The sequence below is a fragment of the Macaca nemestrina genome, chromosome 10, assembly GCF_043159975.1.
Source record: "Macaca nemestrina isolate mMacNem1 chromosome 10, mMacNem.hap1, whole genome shotgun sequence".
In the NCBI taxonomy this organism is placed as follows: domain Eukaryota; kingdom Metazoa; phylum Chordata; class Mammalia; order Primates; family Cercopithecidae; genus Macaca; species Macaca nemestrina.
This window is the reverse complement of record NC_092134.1, coordinates 3,136,384-3,156,603: the sequence shown is the minus strand read 5'-3', so window position 1 is coordinate 3,156,603 and position 20,220 is coordinate 3,136,384. Positions and strand designations below refer to the sequence as shown.

The 20,220-nt window shown below is 47.4% G+C and overlaps 1 protein-coding gene across 2 annotated transcripts in view; it reads right to left on the bottom strand.

Moving 5' to 3' along the window:
- LOC105495413 (transmembrane protein 132D) overlaps positions 1-2,849 on the bottom strand; it is an 830,003-nt gene extending 827,154 nt beyond the window's left edge. For both annotated transcript variants that reach the window (XM_071070795.1, XM_071070796.1), the window contains exon 1: positions 2,327-2,849. In XM_071070795.1, the coding sequence (XP_070926896.1) occupies positions 2,327-2,405 (79 nt within the window). In that variant the 5' untranslated portion in view covers positions 2,406-2,849. The remainder of the gene's footprint in view (positions 1-2,326) is intronic.
- Positions 2,850-20,220: the final 17,371 nt, after the last annotated feature.

The following is a 20,220-nucleotide window of genomic DNA, read 5'->3' as shown; positions in this document are numbered from 1 at the left end:
TGATGGGTTTGTTCTACGACTAATCATTTTCTGCTCATGAAATATAAACGTGTAAGGCTCGAGCATATTAACCTGGTATTAAAATCTGCATTTTGTTTCATTCAAAAATTCCTATTTGGAAAGACAATACAGTAAAAATGATACTATGTGGAAACAGGTATTTAATACTTGATAATATTCTTTTTCAATCAGCCCCACACAAATGAGGCACTTTGGGGTGTGTGTGTGTGTGTGTGTGTGTGTGTGTGTGTGTGTTTGTGGGTTTACTTCCAATTAAAATCCTTTTAAATACAGTCCATACTTGATTGCAAGCTGGTGACAACTTTCAAGTGATCAGAGAATCTTAGAAGGAGGTGATATGAATACACTGGGAAAAGAACGGGCCTGTCCCTGAATTTATAAATCATATCTGCATCATGAAATTCCATTTTACACAATTTGCTAATAGGGGTGTTAATTTTTTTCTTGTTCTTTGACATATTGTGACTAATCCTGAATCATCTACCATGTGCTCAGACTCTGCTAATTGCTTACAAAGTCTCCACACAGAACCGATTCACTTTTGAACTGTCTGGCTGACTTAAGTTCAACACACAAAATATGTCATATGCTAAGCTTATCATAACATTTTACATGTTAATTTTTGGTCACCTAGTAAAGAGGCTTCCACACCACAGAGTACCTCATTTAAGGACATGTTCAGTGTTCCCAGTTGAAAAAGTTCACAAGTATCAGGGGAAATACAATTGTCTTCAACACTGCTCAGTCTAATAAAGAAATCAGTAACAGACCTATGTACCTAAGTGAAAAAACACAATAGTGAGGTCTTATTTCCAAAGCTATTCTGTACCTTTCTTAATACAATCTTGTTATTGCAGCATAAACACAAAGGAGTCTAGATCTATTATAAAACCAAGTGAGAACCAACCAAAAAAAAAAAAAAAAAAAAAAAAATGCTGGGCTGTTGTTGCTGTGGATTTTGGTTTTTTTAATCTCACGTCTGCCTGAGTCAGGTTCATTGAATTCATCAACCTTTTCTTTGGTTTCCTGTGCACATTATAAATCCAGAAAGCTCTGATCCCAGGGACTGTTCTCACTCACAATTAGGAAACAGGAGCCCATCTCAACCACACTTCAAAGACAGGGAAGTAGGGTGAACGTAAATTCCTCTTTCTAAATCGAACCAGCACAGAAACTCAGCATTTGAACTGTCTTCATCTATTATCAGATCCAAAGCAACATAACCTCAGTGATTCTGGAGGAACTCAGAGACAGACAATTCATGTAATTAAAAGACTTTGTGCATGATAATTGGCTTTGAAGTTTCTGAGAGCGATCTCATCTCAAAAATCTTCGCAGAAAAATATCGGTACAGTGTTCTTGCAGCACGTATTAGAGAGAGCCGAGACGCTTCACTCTCCTCCCCGTGTGTTTATCTGCAGGAAAGGGGCACCGGGTGGGGGAACCACACACGAACAGCCCAGGTCAATCATGAGAAAGAATCGCCCGCACAAATCACACCATTTCTCTTCAAGTTAGAATGACTGTCCAGAGCTTCCAAACTTGCTCTTCCCATGACAGACAGGGATGCTGGCAGAAGAGAAGACGCAGCATTGAAGAATTCCTGCCTTGACACAGGGCTTCAAGTCAGGGCCCCGCTGGGATAACTCGGGTCACAACTTGTAGCTGAAACTCCACGTGCACCCTGCGGGGCCGCTGCTCCCAGCACCCTACAGAAGAGTGAGAGCCAGACCCTGTGCCCAAACCTCCACAGCGGCAGACCTGGAGAAACCCAGCCCCCTTCTTCAGAGCTACCCCCCAGGCTATATTTTTGGCAGCTTATAATACACGAAATAGTATTCCCATACAACAGGAGTGCTCCAAAATTATTTCCAAATAGGTCAGTGCCACCAGGAAAAGTCAAACTCAAATGCCAGAAATCTTGCTGGTCATCTCAATCCCCTCCCCCGACAGCCGGCTGAGCCCTCCAGAGGCCACCTTTCCTCTCAACAGTCCTCCCGCCCCCTCCCTTTACAGAAAAGGCTTTCAGGAAACGACCTTCCTTTCCTTTCGGCTCCTTAGCAGTCTCACCTACGGCCTCCCACCCAAGAGCTCCAGGCCAAGCACCTTCGGCCAAGGGGCGTCTGAGGAGCTTGGCTGCTGCAGGAGCGCACGTTCCCACGCGCGCACACACACACATGCAAACAAGTACACACACATGCACACGAGCCCTCTCTCCCGGCCGCCCCCATCCTCCACACACTCCCACACACTCACTCCAGGCGAAGTTAGTTCCCGGGCCGCCGGGCGGCCGCGGCGTCCTCACCTTTGGAGAACAGGGCGGCCAGGCTGATGAGCACAGGCGACCAGTGGTGCCACAGCGTCCCCATCTCAGACGGGCACATCCTGGAGACCCGGTGCGCAGATCCTCCGCTCCCCGGCGCCGTCCAGGCGAAGAAGAGACCGTCTCAGTTCCCTAGAGGCCCGGAGCGGGGCCGGTGGCGAGGGAGCGCCCGGCTAGGGGCCTGAGCAGCCCAGGCGCCCTGCACCCTCCTCCCGCCAGTCCATGGCCGGGCCGGGAGGCGACGACCGCGCGCGGGCTCCTGAGTTGCTCTCTGGAGTCCAACACGCGCGCAGGCAAACCCCACCTCCCTCCTTCGCCCCCAACAGATTTTTTTTTAATTTTAATCCACGAGGGGTATTTCCTTTCCTGTTTACCCGAGCGAAGAGTGGCCCCCGGTGGCCCAGGCAGGGGCGCCTCCAGGCGCAGGGCTCCGGCGACTCCGGAGCTGGCTAGCGGGCTCTGGCGCGGGCGGCGCCGGGGTGACGGGGCTGCGGCGCCCGGGGCGCGGGCAGAGGAGGCGCGGAGCCCCCCAGGCGGGTAGCCGGGCTGGCTGGGCGGCCCGGGGCTCCCTGGCCCGCAGCCCCCATCCCGGGCCGGCCGCTGCGCCTCGGGCCTCGGGCGCGCGCGCGCTCCGGCACCCAAAGTTTGGCGGGTGCGGCTGCTCCCCGGCCGCCGCCTCGGCCCGCCCGGCCCCGGGCCCGGCTGGGGCTCGCGGGGCTCTACGCGCGCGGAGCGCACGGCTGGCTCCGAAGACGCGGGGCTCCCCCCTGCGCCCGGGGGAGGCGGGCCAGATGTGCGCGGAGGAGGGCCCGCCGGCTCGGGGACGCGGCCGAGCAACGCAGCTGCCTCCTGCCAGGCGGCGCGGGGGCTCGGCTCCGCAAGGACCGCATCCGGAACCGAACGGAGGCGATCGCCACGGTGCCCGGAGCCGGCTGGGGCTTTCGCCTTAAAAATTTGTCTGCTTTTAAAAAGCCCCACCCTTTCGGAGTGACAGCTGTGAGCCCCAATCCGCAAAGTAAATCCCACCTCCCCCTGGCCACCCCAAGCCCAGCCTCCCTGCCACCCTCCCTGCTACCCTCCCTGCGAGTGCGGACGCGCGGTGGCGGCGGGCGAGGGCTCCCAGCGCTGGGGCACCCCGAGGACGGAGCCACCCACTCTCCCAACAGGTGTCCAGCTGGCCAACGGCCTCCCCTCGTCATCAAAACCTCAGGCCCAGGGGAGGTCCTCCAGCCCGGGGGCACCTGAGGCTCTTCGCCAGGGAGAGCGCATGGATGGCTGGAGAGGGGCCCTCGCCCCGCCCTGCGCATCTCCCAGGAATCAGAGTGAGGAAGTCACACGCCACACTGAGGTCATGCTGGCCTCAAGCCCCGTCCTAGAAGGATCCCCCAAGTTAGCGTCCCTAGAAACATTTCATGTATACTCCCCAGGGCTCACTGGGAACAGGAAATGGATCCATTAGAAGACAACATTGCTTTGAGAAGATAAAAGACATCGTTCTCACTCACACCTCCCGGAATCTCCAACTAAGACATCCCCACATCAAGATCCCTAAGCACCGTCCTGTAAATTTTAGACCAAGGACTGCTCTGCTCCACGAGAGCCTTTAAATTAACCCCATCAAAGCTCAGAGGGAGGAAAAGCATTCAGAATTTTTAAGGAATATTGTAAACCAACAACCCCTGAATCTAAAGAGGTGAATTCGCCTCAGTAGATAAAAATGGGTCGTTATCATCTGACTGAGGGGGCAATGGACTTTTTATCCTGTATGCCTGTAGTTGCAGAAATATACCAATGCTTTAAGAGTTTTTAGCTTTCAAAGTTTCAAGGAAGATCAAAAAAGCAACTGCTGTTCTATAGAAGATTGTCTTTCTGGGTTCATGCCCTTTGAGATGTGCTCTTTTCTTTTATTCTATATCTGCTTATCTGAATATCTTTTGTTTGTTTCTTAAACTTGTTGCCTTTTCTGTTTGTATTGCTCACCTATAAAATTCCTAAGAGTCAATGCTGCAAAGACCCTAAGAGATTGTCTCTCTCCTGTTTCTGAAGTTTGAGCCAGCTGGAGAGTCATCGGAAAATTTGTTAGACCTGGGTTGCTGGGCCCACCCCAGAGCTAACTCGGCAGGTCAAGGTGGGACTTCAGATCTCCATTTCTCAAAAGTTCCAGGTGATGCTGATCCTGCCCACCTGCTGAAACCACTGGTCCCCTTTCTCCTTCACCTGAGTGATGAGAGAGCTGAGCTTTCGTCTCTTGGACACCTTCACCTGGTCTCTGAGTGTCAAAATTGATGCCCGCACCGAATGCATAATCCAGGTTCCATCCTTAACACTACAGTGCGTCTGAGTCTATCTGTAAATCATCTATTTGTGACACTGAGTCTATTTGTAAAACATTTCTCAAACATATTGACTAGAAACAAGTGGTCCCTGTTCTTCGTTAAAAACAATCATGTTTTTCTAAATCAAATTGAGTTTTTCCCCTGAATTGCAATCATCAAATAACTTTTTGCCATTGCAAAAGGTTTCTCTATCTGTAGTGTGAAGACAAAAGGTGACTGTCAAGTTCCAGCTGCTGCCTAAAATGTTAAACGTTTTCTTCATTATGCGTAGTTGGCTAAACAAAAGTTTTTTCGACTCTTTGATATGGAAGCTTTTTTGGGAAGCTGCAACTTCAGATACCTAATCAGTGGCTAAAATAAGATGCAAGAATGGCTTGGTACTTTTTCTCTCTCCAGTATGCCATTCTCCCTGGTACATCTAATCTTCTTGGGTAATTAGCACAGCTAATTGTGGGGAAGCAAAACTTAGAAAGACTTGGAGATGGATGCTGAGGGCTTGTAGGTCCCTAACTCCAGCCCCTGCCCCGGGACAACTTCCCACCTTGTCTCTCTCAAGTTAGTTGTAAGAAATCTGCTTTCCTCCAAGAATATGCGTTTCATCTGCGGGGCCATAAATCAATTTATAAGCCTAATTTTGTCGGTAATTACATTGCACTAATTGTTCATGCTGTGTGGATAAGGCTTTTACACTAATCAGTTTTTGTTGTTGTTTTTCGATAAAACAAAAACATTCCCTGTAGCAGTTTTTGAGAAATGCCAACTTTGTTTGAGGGTTGATAATGGCAGAAAGCAGCTGGAATTCAAGTACTGCAGGGGTTATGCCACTGGTGGATGAGAGGATGCTGGCAGGCCCTCTAAAGATGGGGCATCCTGTAAAACTGAAGCCATTCTCTTCCAATCCTTCTGATTGCATCCAGGAGAAAAGTTCAGGCCTGAGCTACTCTGAAACAACCTCTTAGTAATTGCAAATGTTTTTTAAACAAAATGGGAAGCTCATTCTGCACAATGACAACATCTAGCTCAAGCTATTAACATCGATTTGTTTTTATTTTGATTATTATTTTTGTTTTCTCACTCTCCTTTTACTTGGTGATGCGTTTTGTTTAAAAAATATCAAGTTATGTATGTTTATGAAGATGGGAAATGAGTAGTGAATTTAGCAATCTCTACTGATATGGGTGCAGGCATCATCTTCTCTCTCTATGACAATATTCAGGAAGATGGTGAGAAATGAAGTTTGGGAAACCTTAGCGTGAAGCGAGAGCCACCAGATCAATCCCTCCTGAAGATGCCGAAGAAATTTTTGAAACTCCCTTTCTTCCCAATTCTCCAAAATTCATGAAATGGCTGGGAAGTAGAAAGGCCTGGTCCAATCAATGGTCTCTTTCAAGAGTGGGTAAAGCCTTCTGATGCTGAGTGCACGGTAAGTACTGGGAACATCGCACACCCTTCCTGGTAAGGCCAGCAAGAGATCATCCTTCCAGAAGCAGCACCTCTGCGGAATCCATGCTGTGCCTTTGAGGACAGTCCGTGTTCGCCAAGACCTGTCATTCTCTCCTTCCCAGCACATGGATGACTACACTTCTCAGCCCCTGGCAGTTGACCAACTAAATGTGAGCAGAAGTCATGGGGGTCATTTCTCTGGTGGGGCAGTGAAAAGCTCACCTGTGACTCCTCACTCTGTACCTGCCCTGCCCTGCCCTGGGAGCAGAGTGGACCATTCGAGATGGTGCAGCTGCTACAAGGTGGGCCTCCCAGCCAGCAGCCCAGCAAGTCAATGGGAGAGCAAAGTCCCCCACCAATCCACATTAAGAAGTATGGCAGGAGAAATTAATGTTTATTGTGTGAATCATCAAACTTCTAAGTTCTTCCAGGTTAACCATACTAAAATTCAGACCCACTTTTACTCTCCTCTCTCTGTCCTTCCCCCTTTCTCATCTCTTCCCGGAGCTCCACAAGCAGATGTTAAAAGGTCAAAATATTCGCACTCCCCAGGTGACCCATGTCTTCACCAGGTAACTCTCAGGTGAACCTCGCAGAACAGCCTCTTCTGCAAAGACCAATAGGATGGTGCTGCATTTGCCTTAAGTTACTGATTTATGGATCAATACCGAAAGGTCAGCAGGCCTTGAATAGTCTTCTTTGAAGTCACATGCTGGACTTCTTGGCACTAATTATGTCTTTGTACCTGTAACCTGATTAGTCCCTGAGTGTTCCTCGGTCAGGGGTGAGGTCAAGGAGAAGCTGCAAGGCTGCACCTGCAGGAAATCCTTTGTTGAAAAGACTGCCTGGATTCTGCATGCATCTATGCACTGGAGCCTGTGACAGAAGCCTGTTCCCTCACCCCTGCTTCCTCTGCCTGTTGGAGACATAGCCAGACCACATGCCCTCGCCTTCGTAAGGTTAATTGTGGCTACGGTTATGTCCAAAAGAATCTGGGAGGAAGGGATGTGCCTCCCTTTCAGGGGGAGCGTTTGGGAGCCTGTGAAACCCCCAAAGTCTCTTCCCGCCTTTTCAAGTTGAATGCAGAAATTCAAGGGAGAACCCTCAAGCCTTCGGCGATGGCAGAGCTGCAAGATGGAATGAGTCTGGGTCCTGAAATGTGGAATGCCACTTCTCTTACGTGGAATTTTGGGTGAGCAAGAAATAAGACGGCATGGTGTTAAGTCATGGAGGTTCAGGGTTTTGTTTGTTAGAATGAACCATTCCAGGCAATACAGGGCGTATTGATCTCGTCACTGCCAACAGAAGCAGGAGTGGGACACAAGGAAACACCTCTATCAGCTCCTGAGACTACGATGAAGCTTTGGCTCATTTTACGATATGAAGAGAGTCCAAAGGAGGGAGGAACCAGCAACCACCACCAGCTAATGAACACATGAGGTGTTCCGTCCCCTCTACCAGGCACCAGGAATAAGGCAAAGGATGCCCTCGGAGAGCTGGTATTTGATCTGTTGGGGTCTTTAAAGAATATTGCAGAGAACAAGTATCATCAGTTCCAAGAGAGGGTCTTCCTGGGCTGGGGCACCCTGAGGAGTGGGTTTTATATGGATTCCTCCTTCCATTCAACACATATTTATTCAGGGTGTACTGCTGGTCAGGCCCTGGAGGCTTCATAGTGAACAAGCCCATCATGAAATTTTATTCCCATGGGGACAGATAGGAAACAAGCACACTGAAGAACAAGATTCTTTCAAGAAGAACCTGTGAAGAACTCAGGCAGCACAATTACCTGCCCTTTGGAGAGGTCGGGAAAGGCTTCTTGGAGCAGCACGATCTCTCTCACCAGAAGGATCCCCAGAGTGCAGATCTGGGTCATACAACTGTCTGGCGGCAGGGACAGCAGGTGCAAAGGCCACGAGGCATTGCAAAGGATGGAGGAGCAGAAAGCCCTATGTGGTTGAAGCTTAGTGAGCCAGGGAGAGCATGGTGGGAGAGGAGGTGCAGTGGAGCGGCAGGAGACAGAGGATGCAGGGGCCTCGCTGGGACTCAGGAAGCCAGAGTGAAGCTTCAAGTGGGGAAGTTGTAGGAGCCCATTCACATTTTCGAAAGATCTCTTGATGTTCCAATAGTGCCACAGAGGCCGGGGCTAGGCACAGGTGCGTCTGGTAAAATGTAGCATGCCAGACTCCCATCCCTTCCACGGGGCCCCTGTTCTGCCTCCCACTGGGCCCAATCCAGAGGCCTCTGCGTGTGCCAGGCAGGTGGCTGCAGGAACAATCTCAGGCCCAGCCCAGGGAGGCCGGCCGGACAGGAGCCGCACAGCTCAGAGACAGCGCAACATGCCCCGGCGTTGTGTCGGCGTTCAGAGCTGTGAGTGTGTACTGGCCCCTGGAATGCTGAACCTGTGTCTACTTTCTTCTCTGATTTTTGGTGTCTCTCCTCTTTCTCAAGAACACCTGTATTAACTTCTCATCTAGCAAGTCCCAGCCCTGCCGTTTCAGAACACGCCCTGTGCCGGGCTGGTGGTGTTTGCTAGGGTGGAGAAAATGAGTGGTGGGGTTGACTGACACTGAGATCCAGGCCGGACTTGGAAAGCCATCTGCCAGCACGTGGTTTGTGTGGGCAGCTGTGAGCTCTGCTTAGGGTGCCTCCCTCTGTGATCGCTGAGAGCTGGCACTCTGCAGCCCACTTGCAGGGTGTGGGCCTTCCGTTTGTGGGGGCTCAGCTAACAGCACACGGTAAGAAGGAAAAGGGGTGCCCCACCAGAGATCAGCCTCCCCAGGAACAGACTCAGTCCCTGCCCATCCCTCCAAGAGGACTTGACCTCAAACAAAAGAGAAAACTGGCATCGAAGTGGCCTGCAGCACGAGCCCAGAATGAGTCCATTTGACATGCGTCAGAAAGATCAATTTACTTCTCGGAACTAAGCATCCAAATGATTTGATTTCTTTTGTCCGCTTAAAATCAATGTGTCTAATGGACTTGAAGGGCTGGGTTCTTAGATTACAGAGGCCTTTGTCGGGGAATCAATTAACCCATTGCAGAGATCTTCAGATCAGAGGTACACATCCCACAATTATTATTGAAGAAAATAGGCCGGGCACGGTGGCTCAAGCCTGTAATCCCAGCACTTTGGGAGGCCGAGATGGGCGGATCACAAGGTCAGGAGATCGAGACCATCCTGGCTAACACAGTGAAAACCCGTCTCTACTAAAAAAAATACAAAAAACTAGCCGGGCGTGGTGGCAGGCGCCTGTAGTCCCAGCTACTCGGGAGGCTGAGGCAGGAGAATGGCGAGAACCCAGGAGGCGGAGCTTGCAGTGAGCTGAGATCCGGCCACTGCACTCCAGCCTGGGCAACAGAGGGAGACTCCATGTCAAAAAGAAAGAAAGAAAGAAAGAAAATAGCCCCTCTGCTACTGCACCAAAAAGGAAAATGAAAAAGTGTCTATGAAATGGATACACGGGGAGTTAATCCCGCCCTAGAGGAGCTCTTAGTGGCCAACAAGTGAAAGGGTTTATCCAGCAATTTGGTGAGTTTGCCAACATCAAAGAGAACGTAAACACGCAAGATGTTGTTGCTTGTCAATGTATACACCAGCTTCAAAGCTGAAGTCTGAGGATACTGTCAATGGCCCAATTTAGACGTTATTAAAGGGTGCTGTGGGGAGTGAGTACATGAATTGAAATAACAGGGTTGTGGCTACTTCTGGTTTAGACTAACTCAATTTTTTCTCTTAATAAAAGCCCCCTAAGTTCCCCAAGTAATTAACTTGATGTTCACTCCAATTTCTTTGTGAAAACTGACTTCGCTGAGCAGTATGCCTTTCTTCGTGTGAGATTTCCATGGTAGAAGAGTAAAGGACCACTTTTGTCGTCTTCCCTCCCCACAGATGAGCCAGTCCAAGTCGGAACGAAGAGACCCCACCTCCACATAGCACATACGTCTTTCTGAAGACTGACTCTAACAATCTTTTTATTATTATTATTATTTTTTATTCGGAGTCTCGCTCTGTCACCCAGGTTGGAGTGCAGTGGTGTGATCTCAGCTCACTGCAACCTCTGCCTCCCGGGTTCCAGCGATTCTCCTGCCTTAGGTTCCCCAGTAGCTGGGACTACAGATGCCCACCACCATGCCCAGATAATTTTTGTATTTTTAGTAGAGACGGGGTTTCACCATCTTGGCCAGGCTGGTCTCGAACTCCTGACCTCAAGTGATCTGCTTGCCTCAGCCTCCCAAAGTACTGGGATTACAGGCATGAACCACCGCGCCCGGCCTGCATCTAACAATTCTTACATGCCAGTGTTTGATTTTGTCAGAAAGCCTGCGTTGGCTCGGTGTTGAAATGGATTCACTTGGGATTACTCCCTTGGGATGAAATATGACCAGTTCTTTGTCAGCGAATGTTTGACTCATCATGGGAGAGATTCCAGTCTTGAAAAAAGTGACTGAGGACAATAGTGAGCTCTCTGGGTCTGGAAATAAACGCAGCAGCAGGAGGGTACTCTTCTGTATTTGGCTTACAAGATAATTTTAAATTACCCCCAATCGTAGAATATGTGACACCACATAGATGGTATTTGACACTAGATTATTATTTTAACAGGTCAAAGAGGTTGAGAGGGGGCACCTGGAGATTGGACCCTCGAACATTTTCTTGTGTACAGCCAGGGAGAGCGGTCGTGCCCGGCGGTGGGACGGACGCGCAGCTGGCAAACGTGGTGCACTCGGGCACCCTGCTCGTGGCATTAGTGGACTTGCAGTGACCCCTAGTGCTCCAGAGGCGGCAGCTCAGGACAACTATTTCTTCCTCCAAGAACAAATGCGTTGACTTCTCCCTTTACACCCAACATGCACACGTTGTCATGTTTTCATGAGTCACATTATATTTTTTAACACTGGCAGTGATTCTTATTATCTCAAGTTAATAAAGAACATGGCCAAGCTCCCACGCTTTCATTCAGGAAATCCTGCAATTCGGTGTTCACAGCTATTACCTTTCACCCTCCATGCTGCCTAGAATGTAGATTAAATTATCTTGCAATTGATTTAAAAATTGAAACATGAGAATTTATATCATATGTATTCTTACTTGAGTCGAACTTTAGTCATTCTCTAAAATCTGCCAAACAACTTATCACTGTCAAGTGGGTCCAGTCACCCAGCACTGAGGTTTTATGATGTTGGTTGTTCAAATGAATCATTCCCAAATAAGAGGCTGCCAGCAGGATCCTCCACTTTTTCCTTGTCCTTCATCATCACCCTACTGTCTTAGGCTGCTCAGGCTTCTATAACAAAAATACCATGGCTGGATGGCTTAAAAAAAAAAAAAAAAAAAACAGACCTTAATTTTCTCACTTCTGGAGCCTAGAAGTCCAAGATCAAAGTGCCAGAAGATGCAGTGGCTGGGGAGGACCTGCTTCCTGGCCCGTCGATGGCACCTTCTCCTTGCCATAACCTCACACGGTGGGAGAGGAGAGGTTGGGGACTCCCAGACCTCTGCTTTCCTGACCTAATCACCTCCCAAAGCCCCATCTTCCTGACACCATCACACTGGGGCTTAAGATTCCCATAGATGAATTCTGGGGACACATAGTTTATAGCAACAGCTCTCCAAGATACAATGAGTCACTCAAAGGAAAGCAAAAATGCTGGTTCCTTCAGTGTGGCATAAGAAAAAAGAAAAAGAGAGAGAGAGAGGAAGAAGGAAGGAAGGGAAGGATGGAGGGAAGGGAAGGAGGGAGGGAGAGAGGGAAGGAAGGAAGGAAGGAAGGAAGGAAGGAAGGAAGGAAGGAAGGAAGGAAGGAAGGAAGGAAGGAAGGGTCAGTCAGGGAGCATGCTGTATCTTGCCCTGGAAGAACATGGTTTTGCCTGTGATTCAGAGACAAGGGGGTTTGTAAGAAGTTCGGAATCATGTCAGTATTGTGGAGAATCTTAGTGTTGGAGCATCCCAGCCATCACCTAATATAATCTTCTCACATTAGATCTGAGGAAAAAAAAAAACAGAAAGAGGAAAGTCATAGACACAGTTATTGTTGCCTTTTAAGAACACTGCCATAAGGATACAATAATTTAGAAAATAAAAATCCAACCAGGCACAGTGGCCATACCTGTCATCCCAGCACTTTGGGAGGCTAAGGTGGGAGAATTGCTTGAGCCCAGTATGTCAAGACCAGCCTGGACAACCTAGTGAGACCCTATCTCCACAAAAGTGGTAGGGAAAATTATGTGGGTGTGGTGGCACATGCCTGCAGTCCGAGCTACTCTGGAGGCCGAGGCAGGTGAATCACTTGAGTCCAAGAGTTCAAGACCAGCCTAGCCAACATAGTGAGACCCCATGTCTAAAACAAGAAGAAGAAGAAGGAGAAGAAGAAGAAGAAGAAGAAGAAGAAGAAGAAGAAGAAGAAGAAGAAGAAGCAGCAGCAGCAGCAGCAGCAGCAGCAGCAGCAGCAGCAAAAGTAGCTGTGTGTGGTGGTACATTCCTGTAGTCCTAGCTACTCGAGAGGCTGAGGCAGAAGGATTGCTTGAGCCCAGCAGTTCAAGGTTGCAGTGAACAATGATTTACTACACTCCATCCTGGGTGACAGAGTGAGACCCTGTCTCCCCCAAAAAAAAATCGAACAAGAAAACACTTTTCATTGCCAAAACTGGCCCCTCCTTGTCATTATTTTCAGTGTGATCTGAAAATGGCTATTCATGAATGTCTGCGGCTATTTTTCAGGGACTGTTTCAAGTGAACTAAACTCCAAGCTGTTTAGGTTTGTTTGTCTCTTCTCTTTTCTTTTCCTTTTAATCTGGCATTCCTGAACTGGGACCACTTTGGAAATAACTTCTATAAAATCCATTATGAAAAATCTGTGCTTAAAACATATGTATTTATCAGATATTTCAAAATGCTTTCTAAAATTAGCCTTCAAAAAATGACGATTTAGCTAAACATTCTTTGCTAACAAAACTAGTGTTAATCACATATGTGCCTACCTTGAGTGGATGCCTATTAATAAATGGCAGATGCTCAGATCATCTACCTCCTCATGCTGGATGAAACCCACTGTGTTTCAAACACAAGACGGTGCGGTAGCTGAAGATTAATCTAGAGGTGGCACCTAAACCGGACCAAGTACAGCACTGTCTGAGGACCTTTGAACCTGGAAGGAGTGAGAATCTCGCTTTGGATATCTGGAATATATGATGTGGAACAGGGACGTTGCTGCTCAAATTTCCTGCCCCAGCATGGAGAACTAGAGGAAGAAACACCTGAAGAAGGATATTTAAGAGGCAGAGAAAGTTTGGCTGCCATTGTAGTGCCTAGTTCTCATCATTACTCATGTTCCATGAAGCGCTTCAGTTTCCACACAAACCCCACTTTTTTTGTTTGTTTGTTTTTGAGCTGAAGTCTCACTCTGTTGTCCAGGCTGGAGTGCAGTGGTGCCATCTCAGCTCACTGCAACCTCCGCCTCCTGGGTTCAAGTGATTCTCCTGTCTCAGCCTCCTGAGTAGCTGGGATTACAGGCGCACTCCACCACGCCCAGCTAATTTTTTTGTATTTTTAATAGAGACAGGGTTTTACCAGGTTGTCCAGGCTGGTCTGAAACTCCTGACCTCAAGTGATCCACCTGCATTGGGATCCCAAAGTGCTGGGATTACAGGCACGAGCCAAAGCGTCTGGCCCATAAATGCCACTTTTCGCTTAAACTGGTCTAGACTGAGTTATCCTCTCATTACCAAAAGATCATCTCTCACCTGTCATCTCTCCTCTAACTCAACCTCCTTGCTGGGCTCCTGCTTCCATCCTGCTTTAAGAAGTACTGGAGAAATATAAGTCAGATCTTGTCACTCTTGCTCAAAACCATCCCCTCGCTCCCAGCCCACTCAGTGCAAAGCTGAAGTCCGTGCAATGCCCTGCAAGGCTGTGCATGAGCTGCCTCCTGTTTCAGTCAGCCAGGCTCCTCCTCCATCCGACACCAGCATTGTCCTTGACAGACACCTCTGCAGAGACTGCTCCCTCTGCTGGGAACAGCCTTCCATCAGATACCTGTAAGATTCTCTTTTCTCCTGTCATTCTGGTCTCTGCTGAATATCACTATTTATCTATCTATCTATCTATCTATCTATCTATCTATCTATTTATTTATTTATTTAGAGACAGAGTCTCACTCTGTCACCCCCAAGGCTGGAGTGCAGTGGTTCTATCTCCGCTCACTGCAACCTCCGCCTCCCGGGTTCAAGAGATTCTCCTGCTTCAGCCTCCCAAGTAGCTAGGATTACAGGCACCCGCCACCACGCCTAGCTAATTTTTGTATTTTTAGTAGAGACGGGGTTTTACCAGGTTGGCCAGGCTAGTCTCAAACTCCTGATGTCAAGTGATCCACCTGCATTGGGCTCCGAAAGCGCTGAGATTACAGGTGTGAGCCACCACACCTGGCCAATACCACTTTCTTACAGATGCCTTCCCTGGACCTGACATTTGCTTGGCAACACCCATCTCTTTCTGTCTTCTCCCGTGCTATGTTTCATGACATTAATCAACACCGAAATAGTCGATTTGTTCAATGTCTCACTCCCCACTCCCCCAGAGCTAGAATCTAAGCTCTCCGAGAGCCATTGCTTTGGCTGTTTTATCTACTGCTCTGTTCTATGGCTCAGGATACTGGAGAATCGTGCAGACCCCCTGTAAGAGTGTTAAAATCAATTCATCAATCAATGGCTTTTCTTCTTCCACCTCCTTACGTCACCCAGCCTGAAATGAAACGTGCTCTTCCTCATATCTGAAAAGGAGACTATTTACCTACTGTTTTTTGATGGAACAGTCATTCAACTTAGTGAACATTCAATAAACTCAAGTGTGACGTTCACTTCATCAGATCACCCATTTCACTAATGAGGAAGCTGAGACTGAAAGAAGCAAATGACTTGCCCCTGGTTGTATTTTTTCCCATAGATGGGGAGTCCCCATGAAACTCACGGTTACTTATTATTTACCAGTTCTTCTTTCACTCAACTCATTTTTTTTTTTTTTTGAGACGGAGTCCCACTCAGTCACCCAGGCTGGAGCACAGTGGTACAGTCTCGGCTCACTGCAACCTCTACCTCCTGGGCTAAAGCGATTGTCCTGCCTCAGTCTCCTGAGTAGCTGGGACTACAGGCATGCGCCACCACGCCTAGCTGATTTTTGTGTTTTTAGTAGAGACGGGGTTTTGCCATGTTGGCCAGGCTGGTCTCGAACTCCTGACCTCTGGTGATCTGACTGCCTCAGCCTCCCCACTCAATGCCATTTTGAGGCAGTGCTGCAGGGTGGTTGGAGTGGAGCCCCTGCTGGGGATAGAATTAGCAGCTATGTGACTTTGCCGAGTTACTTCCCCTTTCTGAGCTCTAGTTTCCTTATCTTAAAAAATGTAGACTACACCTTCACCTAAGTCGTTGGGCTGTCATACAATTAACTGAAGATACCATAGAAAACACCTGCATGGCAGCCCACATATAGTTAGCCTTCAGAAAGAAAGCTATTGATAGTTACTGTTTGCTACAGAAATAGGCATGTGTTTTTCAAAATGTTTTGTTTTTCCTTTTCAGTTTTCTATTTGGCTATCACATAACTTATTGGGTTTCTGCAGGGGCAAGGCCAGGCACAGATTTTCTTAGCATGATGTTAAATTGTCTCCATGGGGCTCGAACTCCTCAGTGAAAGTCTTACTGGTTTTATGCTGACATTCGATCTCTGAAAACATCAATGAACAATAAGAGGAACAATTCCTATAAATCAACTTTACTCATCCTGGAGTTTGAAAATAAGAACTTTGATCTTTTGGCTAAAGTTTTGTTATTCTGCATTAAAAACCTCCAAGGCTTGGAAAGTTAACACACACACACACACACACACACACACACACGCACACCTTTACGCAATTGCAAAATTTCCACGATGAGGAGTCTGCAGGTCTAAGTTCTGTTTGTTGATTTTTCGTTGCAGTGTACACAGTTGGGAAAAAATGCTGACTGGGATATAGACCAGTCTGTGGTGTGACATTTTCAGGTTTTGTACTTGAGTTGTTGCACCTCTGAGTTCAAGCTGAGTGTCAGACTTACCATTTTCAATGGTGTTGCTGGGGCGTTTATGTAACACATGCAGCAGCAGGAAAACGCGGCTGCTCACATGGGCAGGGAGGGGGTGCCTGTTCCTGACCAGCTGGACGCCAGCCCTGTCACTTTAGCTTGGAGCCTTTAGCTCCAAGTGACTCTGGAGCTAAAGCTAGAGGTCCCCCTTGTTCTCTCCCAAGACCAGCGACGGTGCCCCCTTCCTTTTCCTCCTCCAAAGCGTGCTTCCCCAGGTAGCTCTGCCTTCGTGCTGGGTGAGGGAAGACAAGACTATGTGGACTGATGCTAAAATGAATAAGAAATGATTCCTGGCTGCAGCCCCACACAGGTGAGTACCTGAGCCTTCAGAAACCACAGGCACCAGCCAACTGGTTACCCCTGCTTTCAAGTCTTCCCAGTCATGGTCCTTGTCAATGTGGAGGAGAAACAGCCCATCCCTACGTTGTGAATTTCTGACCCACAAAATATGCGATCATTGAAAAAAGGTTTTTTATGCTGTTAAGTCAGATCAGCCTGACTCTCTTCACCCGAAATAGGAAGGACCATAGTCCCATTGCTTAATCAGTCCTTGAGGCCAGAGTTTTGGAATCATCTGGTTGGATTAGATTTAAGTCACGGGCATTAACCCACCACACCACATGTACCATGGGTAGGGAGAGCAGCTTCATTGGGAAGAACCATGATGTGGTTATGGGAACAGATGGTTTATGGGCATCCAGTAACAAAGTCCTATATGTGCCTGAGCTACCAGGAGCAGAGTGTTGGTGTGCCCAAGGGTAGTCAACCATGTCCCACAATAGAAACTCTGAAAAGTCTTAGGGATACCTGTTCATTTTGCAGATGAAGAAACCAAGACACAAACATTTTAATGTCAGGTCAAGGCCACAGGTTTGCATCGTGGCAAAGCCAGGCCCAGAAGCAGGTCTCCTGACCCCAGTGTCCAGCTCATCCTGCTGTTCTGCCCGGGCTTTGGGTTCTGCATACTTCAGACACAGCCTTGTGTTCTGATCTCCAAGTGGAGATGGAGACTCAGGACTGTTGACTCCAACTCTGGATAAATGGGATAATAAACCAGAAACTAATTCTGCGAGTGCCGGCTGAATTTTACCTCTCCCAATTCAAATACTGAAAGCCCCCAAAACTTGCAATGTGTAATGTGAGGGGCAGAGGGGCCTAACTCATCGAGATGGTTAAAATCTCTGCCTTTATTAGAGGAGATATGATCCAAGCCTCAGTTTCTGTACCTGCAAACAGAACTTGAGGGTGGGAATGTGGCTCCTGAACCGTTAGCCAGGAGGTATTTTGGGGTTAATGGGGTGTATGAGACACAAGCATTTATATTCATAGGTTGATTTGCACAGTGAGGTGAAGCTGGCCAGGAATGTTTTCTGTGCAGCCTCTGATGGTAGAAGTAGGGAATGGATTGCAGTGGATATTAGCAGGTGTATCCTCCCAGCACCTCCTTGGTAATTGTCCCATAATTGCCTGCCCCTGCTGTGGGATTGGGTATGTGGCCTGCACTGGACCTATCCAATGAGGTCATCTGCCTGCCCTGTGCAACAGTGGCTGGTCTAGGGAGTGGAGGTGTAACTCGGGAGGGCCAAGCAGTCTTTCCCTGATAATTTTCAAACTAGAACATGAAGACAGAAGCCTTTATTTCTCCCTGGGGAAAGGCTAAAAGGATGTAAGGTCTAGAGGCACCAGTAACTAGGCCCCCACCTGATCAAACGCATAGCCCAGAGATTAAGTCAACATTTAGTGGGGAAAAGGGAGCAAACCCTGAGAATTTGAGGGCTTGATTCCTGTTCTTGACACCGTCTGTACCTGCTCTCTAAGCAGTTTTTCAATGTGAGCCAATGAATTACCACTTAGCTTAAGCCACTTAGAAATAAGACTCCATCACGGGATAGCAAATAGCACAGTGACTTCCCCAAGCCTACCCAAGAGATGAGTCCTAGGGAATGAGGTAGCAGCAAGTAAGAGAAGAACTAAACGCAGTGTAATTTGAGCATCAACGTTTAAGCTTTCATTTGTTCTTGGGGACAAGTGCAGCCTGGAGTTACAAGAATGAATTAAATTGGAGACGATATAAAGTTTCCGGCTCCTAAGAGTTATTCAAGAATATTCTCTCTCTTTTATTATACTAATCACATGCATAAGTGGTATCATTTTGCATCAGTAATAGGCCTCTTTCAAAGGGCATTGACATTCCACTGGCTTTGTAGTTGCAGTTTCAACGACAATGGACATTACATTTTGATTATTAATTTTGTCATTAATCTGTAAGTCTGGCTCATGTTAAATCTTCTGAAGAGTAGAAGCCTTACTCATTAATTGGCCATAGAGTACAAATAATTATTTGTCCTCCATTGTCAGATCTGAGTTTTCTGTTGAAAATATATTTCATCTGCCAATTCTAAATAGATTTTTCACTCTTAAGCCCAGTGCAATTTATCTTTTTCCCATTAGTCTATGGAAACCATTTCCAACAGTGTTGCAAGTGACCTGCTAATTGTACACCTCAAGGACGTGTTTAATTTCTCATTTGTCTTATTTTTCTATAACTTTAACACTATCTACTTGTTTCTTCCTGAGGCTGTGATCCCCTAGTTTTTTAACAATATTTCTTGCTTTTTCTCTCTTTGTGATTCCTCCCCAGTATTTGTTTGTGGTTTTCTTTTTCTCCACCTGCTTCTTATGTGTCCCCCGGGAATATATTCTTTCTTCAGTTCTACCTGCTGTCTTTGTCATCTTTTTGACACCACAGCTTGAAACACAAACCATGAAGAGGTGGCCCCTGTATCTATCCAGGAGGTTGCTCCTGAGATCAGGAGTGAATTGCAACCTGCCTATGGGATATCTTTTTTAGATAATGAAAACTTAGATTTTCTATAATATCTCCAAAAATATGCCCTCCCTCCCATTTTTCTATTTTCTATATCTCTAAATTGTCTTACATGTTCTGCACAGCTCACTGCATTTGAATATCTCCTCCAGGAGTTCACGCCCCTGGCCACTGTGGATAATTAATCATCAAACCCTGTCATTTCCCAGTGCCTCTGCGCCACACTGCCCTCCGTCAGACCACCGCGATTTCTCATGTAGGGTGTGATAGTATTCTCTTGATTCTTTTTGCCCTGCTCATTCTCCTGAAGCCTCCACACAATCACCAAAATGATGTTACAACAACACAAACATAGTCATGTTCTCTTCCTGCCTAAACTCCTTTATGACTTTGCAATGTCCTCTGGATAATGCCTGGACCTGTCACATGAGCCCTATCTCCTCTCAAACCTCACCCCACACCTCTCTTCCACATGTTCAGGATTTCAAACTTTCCCAGTGGACACCCCTTGGAGTTACTGTGGTCTTTCTCAACTCCACTCCTGTGCATATATGATTCCTTTTTTTTTTTTTTTTTTTTTTTGTGGAAAGAAAGCATTTCTTCTGTCTACTGGGTGCACTCTCCCTTAAAGACTTAGATGAGATGCCCTCCTTCCCCACAAGCCTGCTGTGCCTTCCCAGGAAGCCGCACTCTCCACCTCTGTGCTGTCAAACTCTGGACACACCCTCGCTCGTGTATGTGTCATGTTGCCGTGCTTCTTATGAAAAAATGTGGTGTGCAGGATACATGTCTTCCTCATCTTGGCACCCTCACTACTTTCCATTGTCAGTGTCACCTCACAGCTCCCTAATAAATGAATGTTAAATGGATTAATGCATCGTTAATTACTTAATCTTGATATTTTCAATTTGTGAGAATGTTGACAGTAGGAATATAAAAGAAGTTGTGTAGATGAAAACTGAGAAGCAAAGAAATAACACAGTGCATATGAACCCCAGAGCTCTCATTTTTCCAGAAAGGGTACTGATTAGGACAATCTTTGCTGGACTGGATGCACCAGGAATGCACTCCAGTAGGTGTATGCTACCTCTGACATGCTCTGATTGTTTTTTCTTTTACTGGAAAGAGGGAAAGGGGTGGGAGCAGCTAAGGGGTCA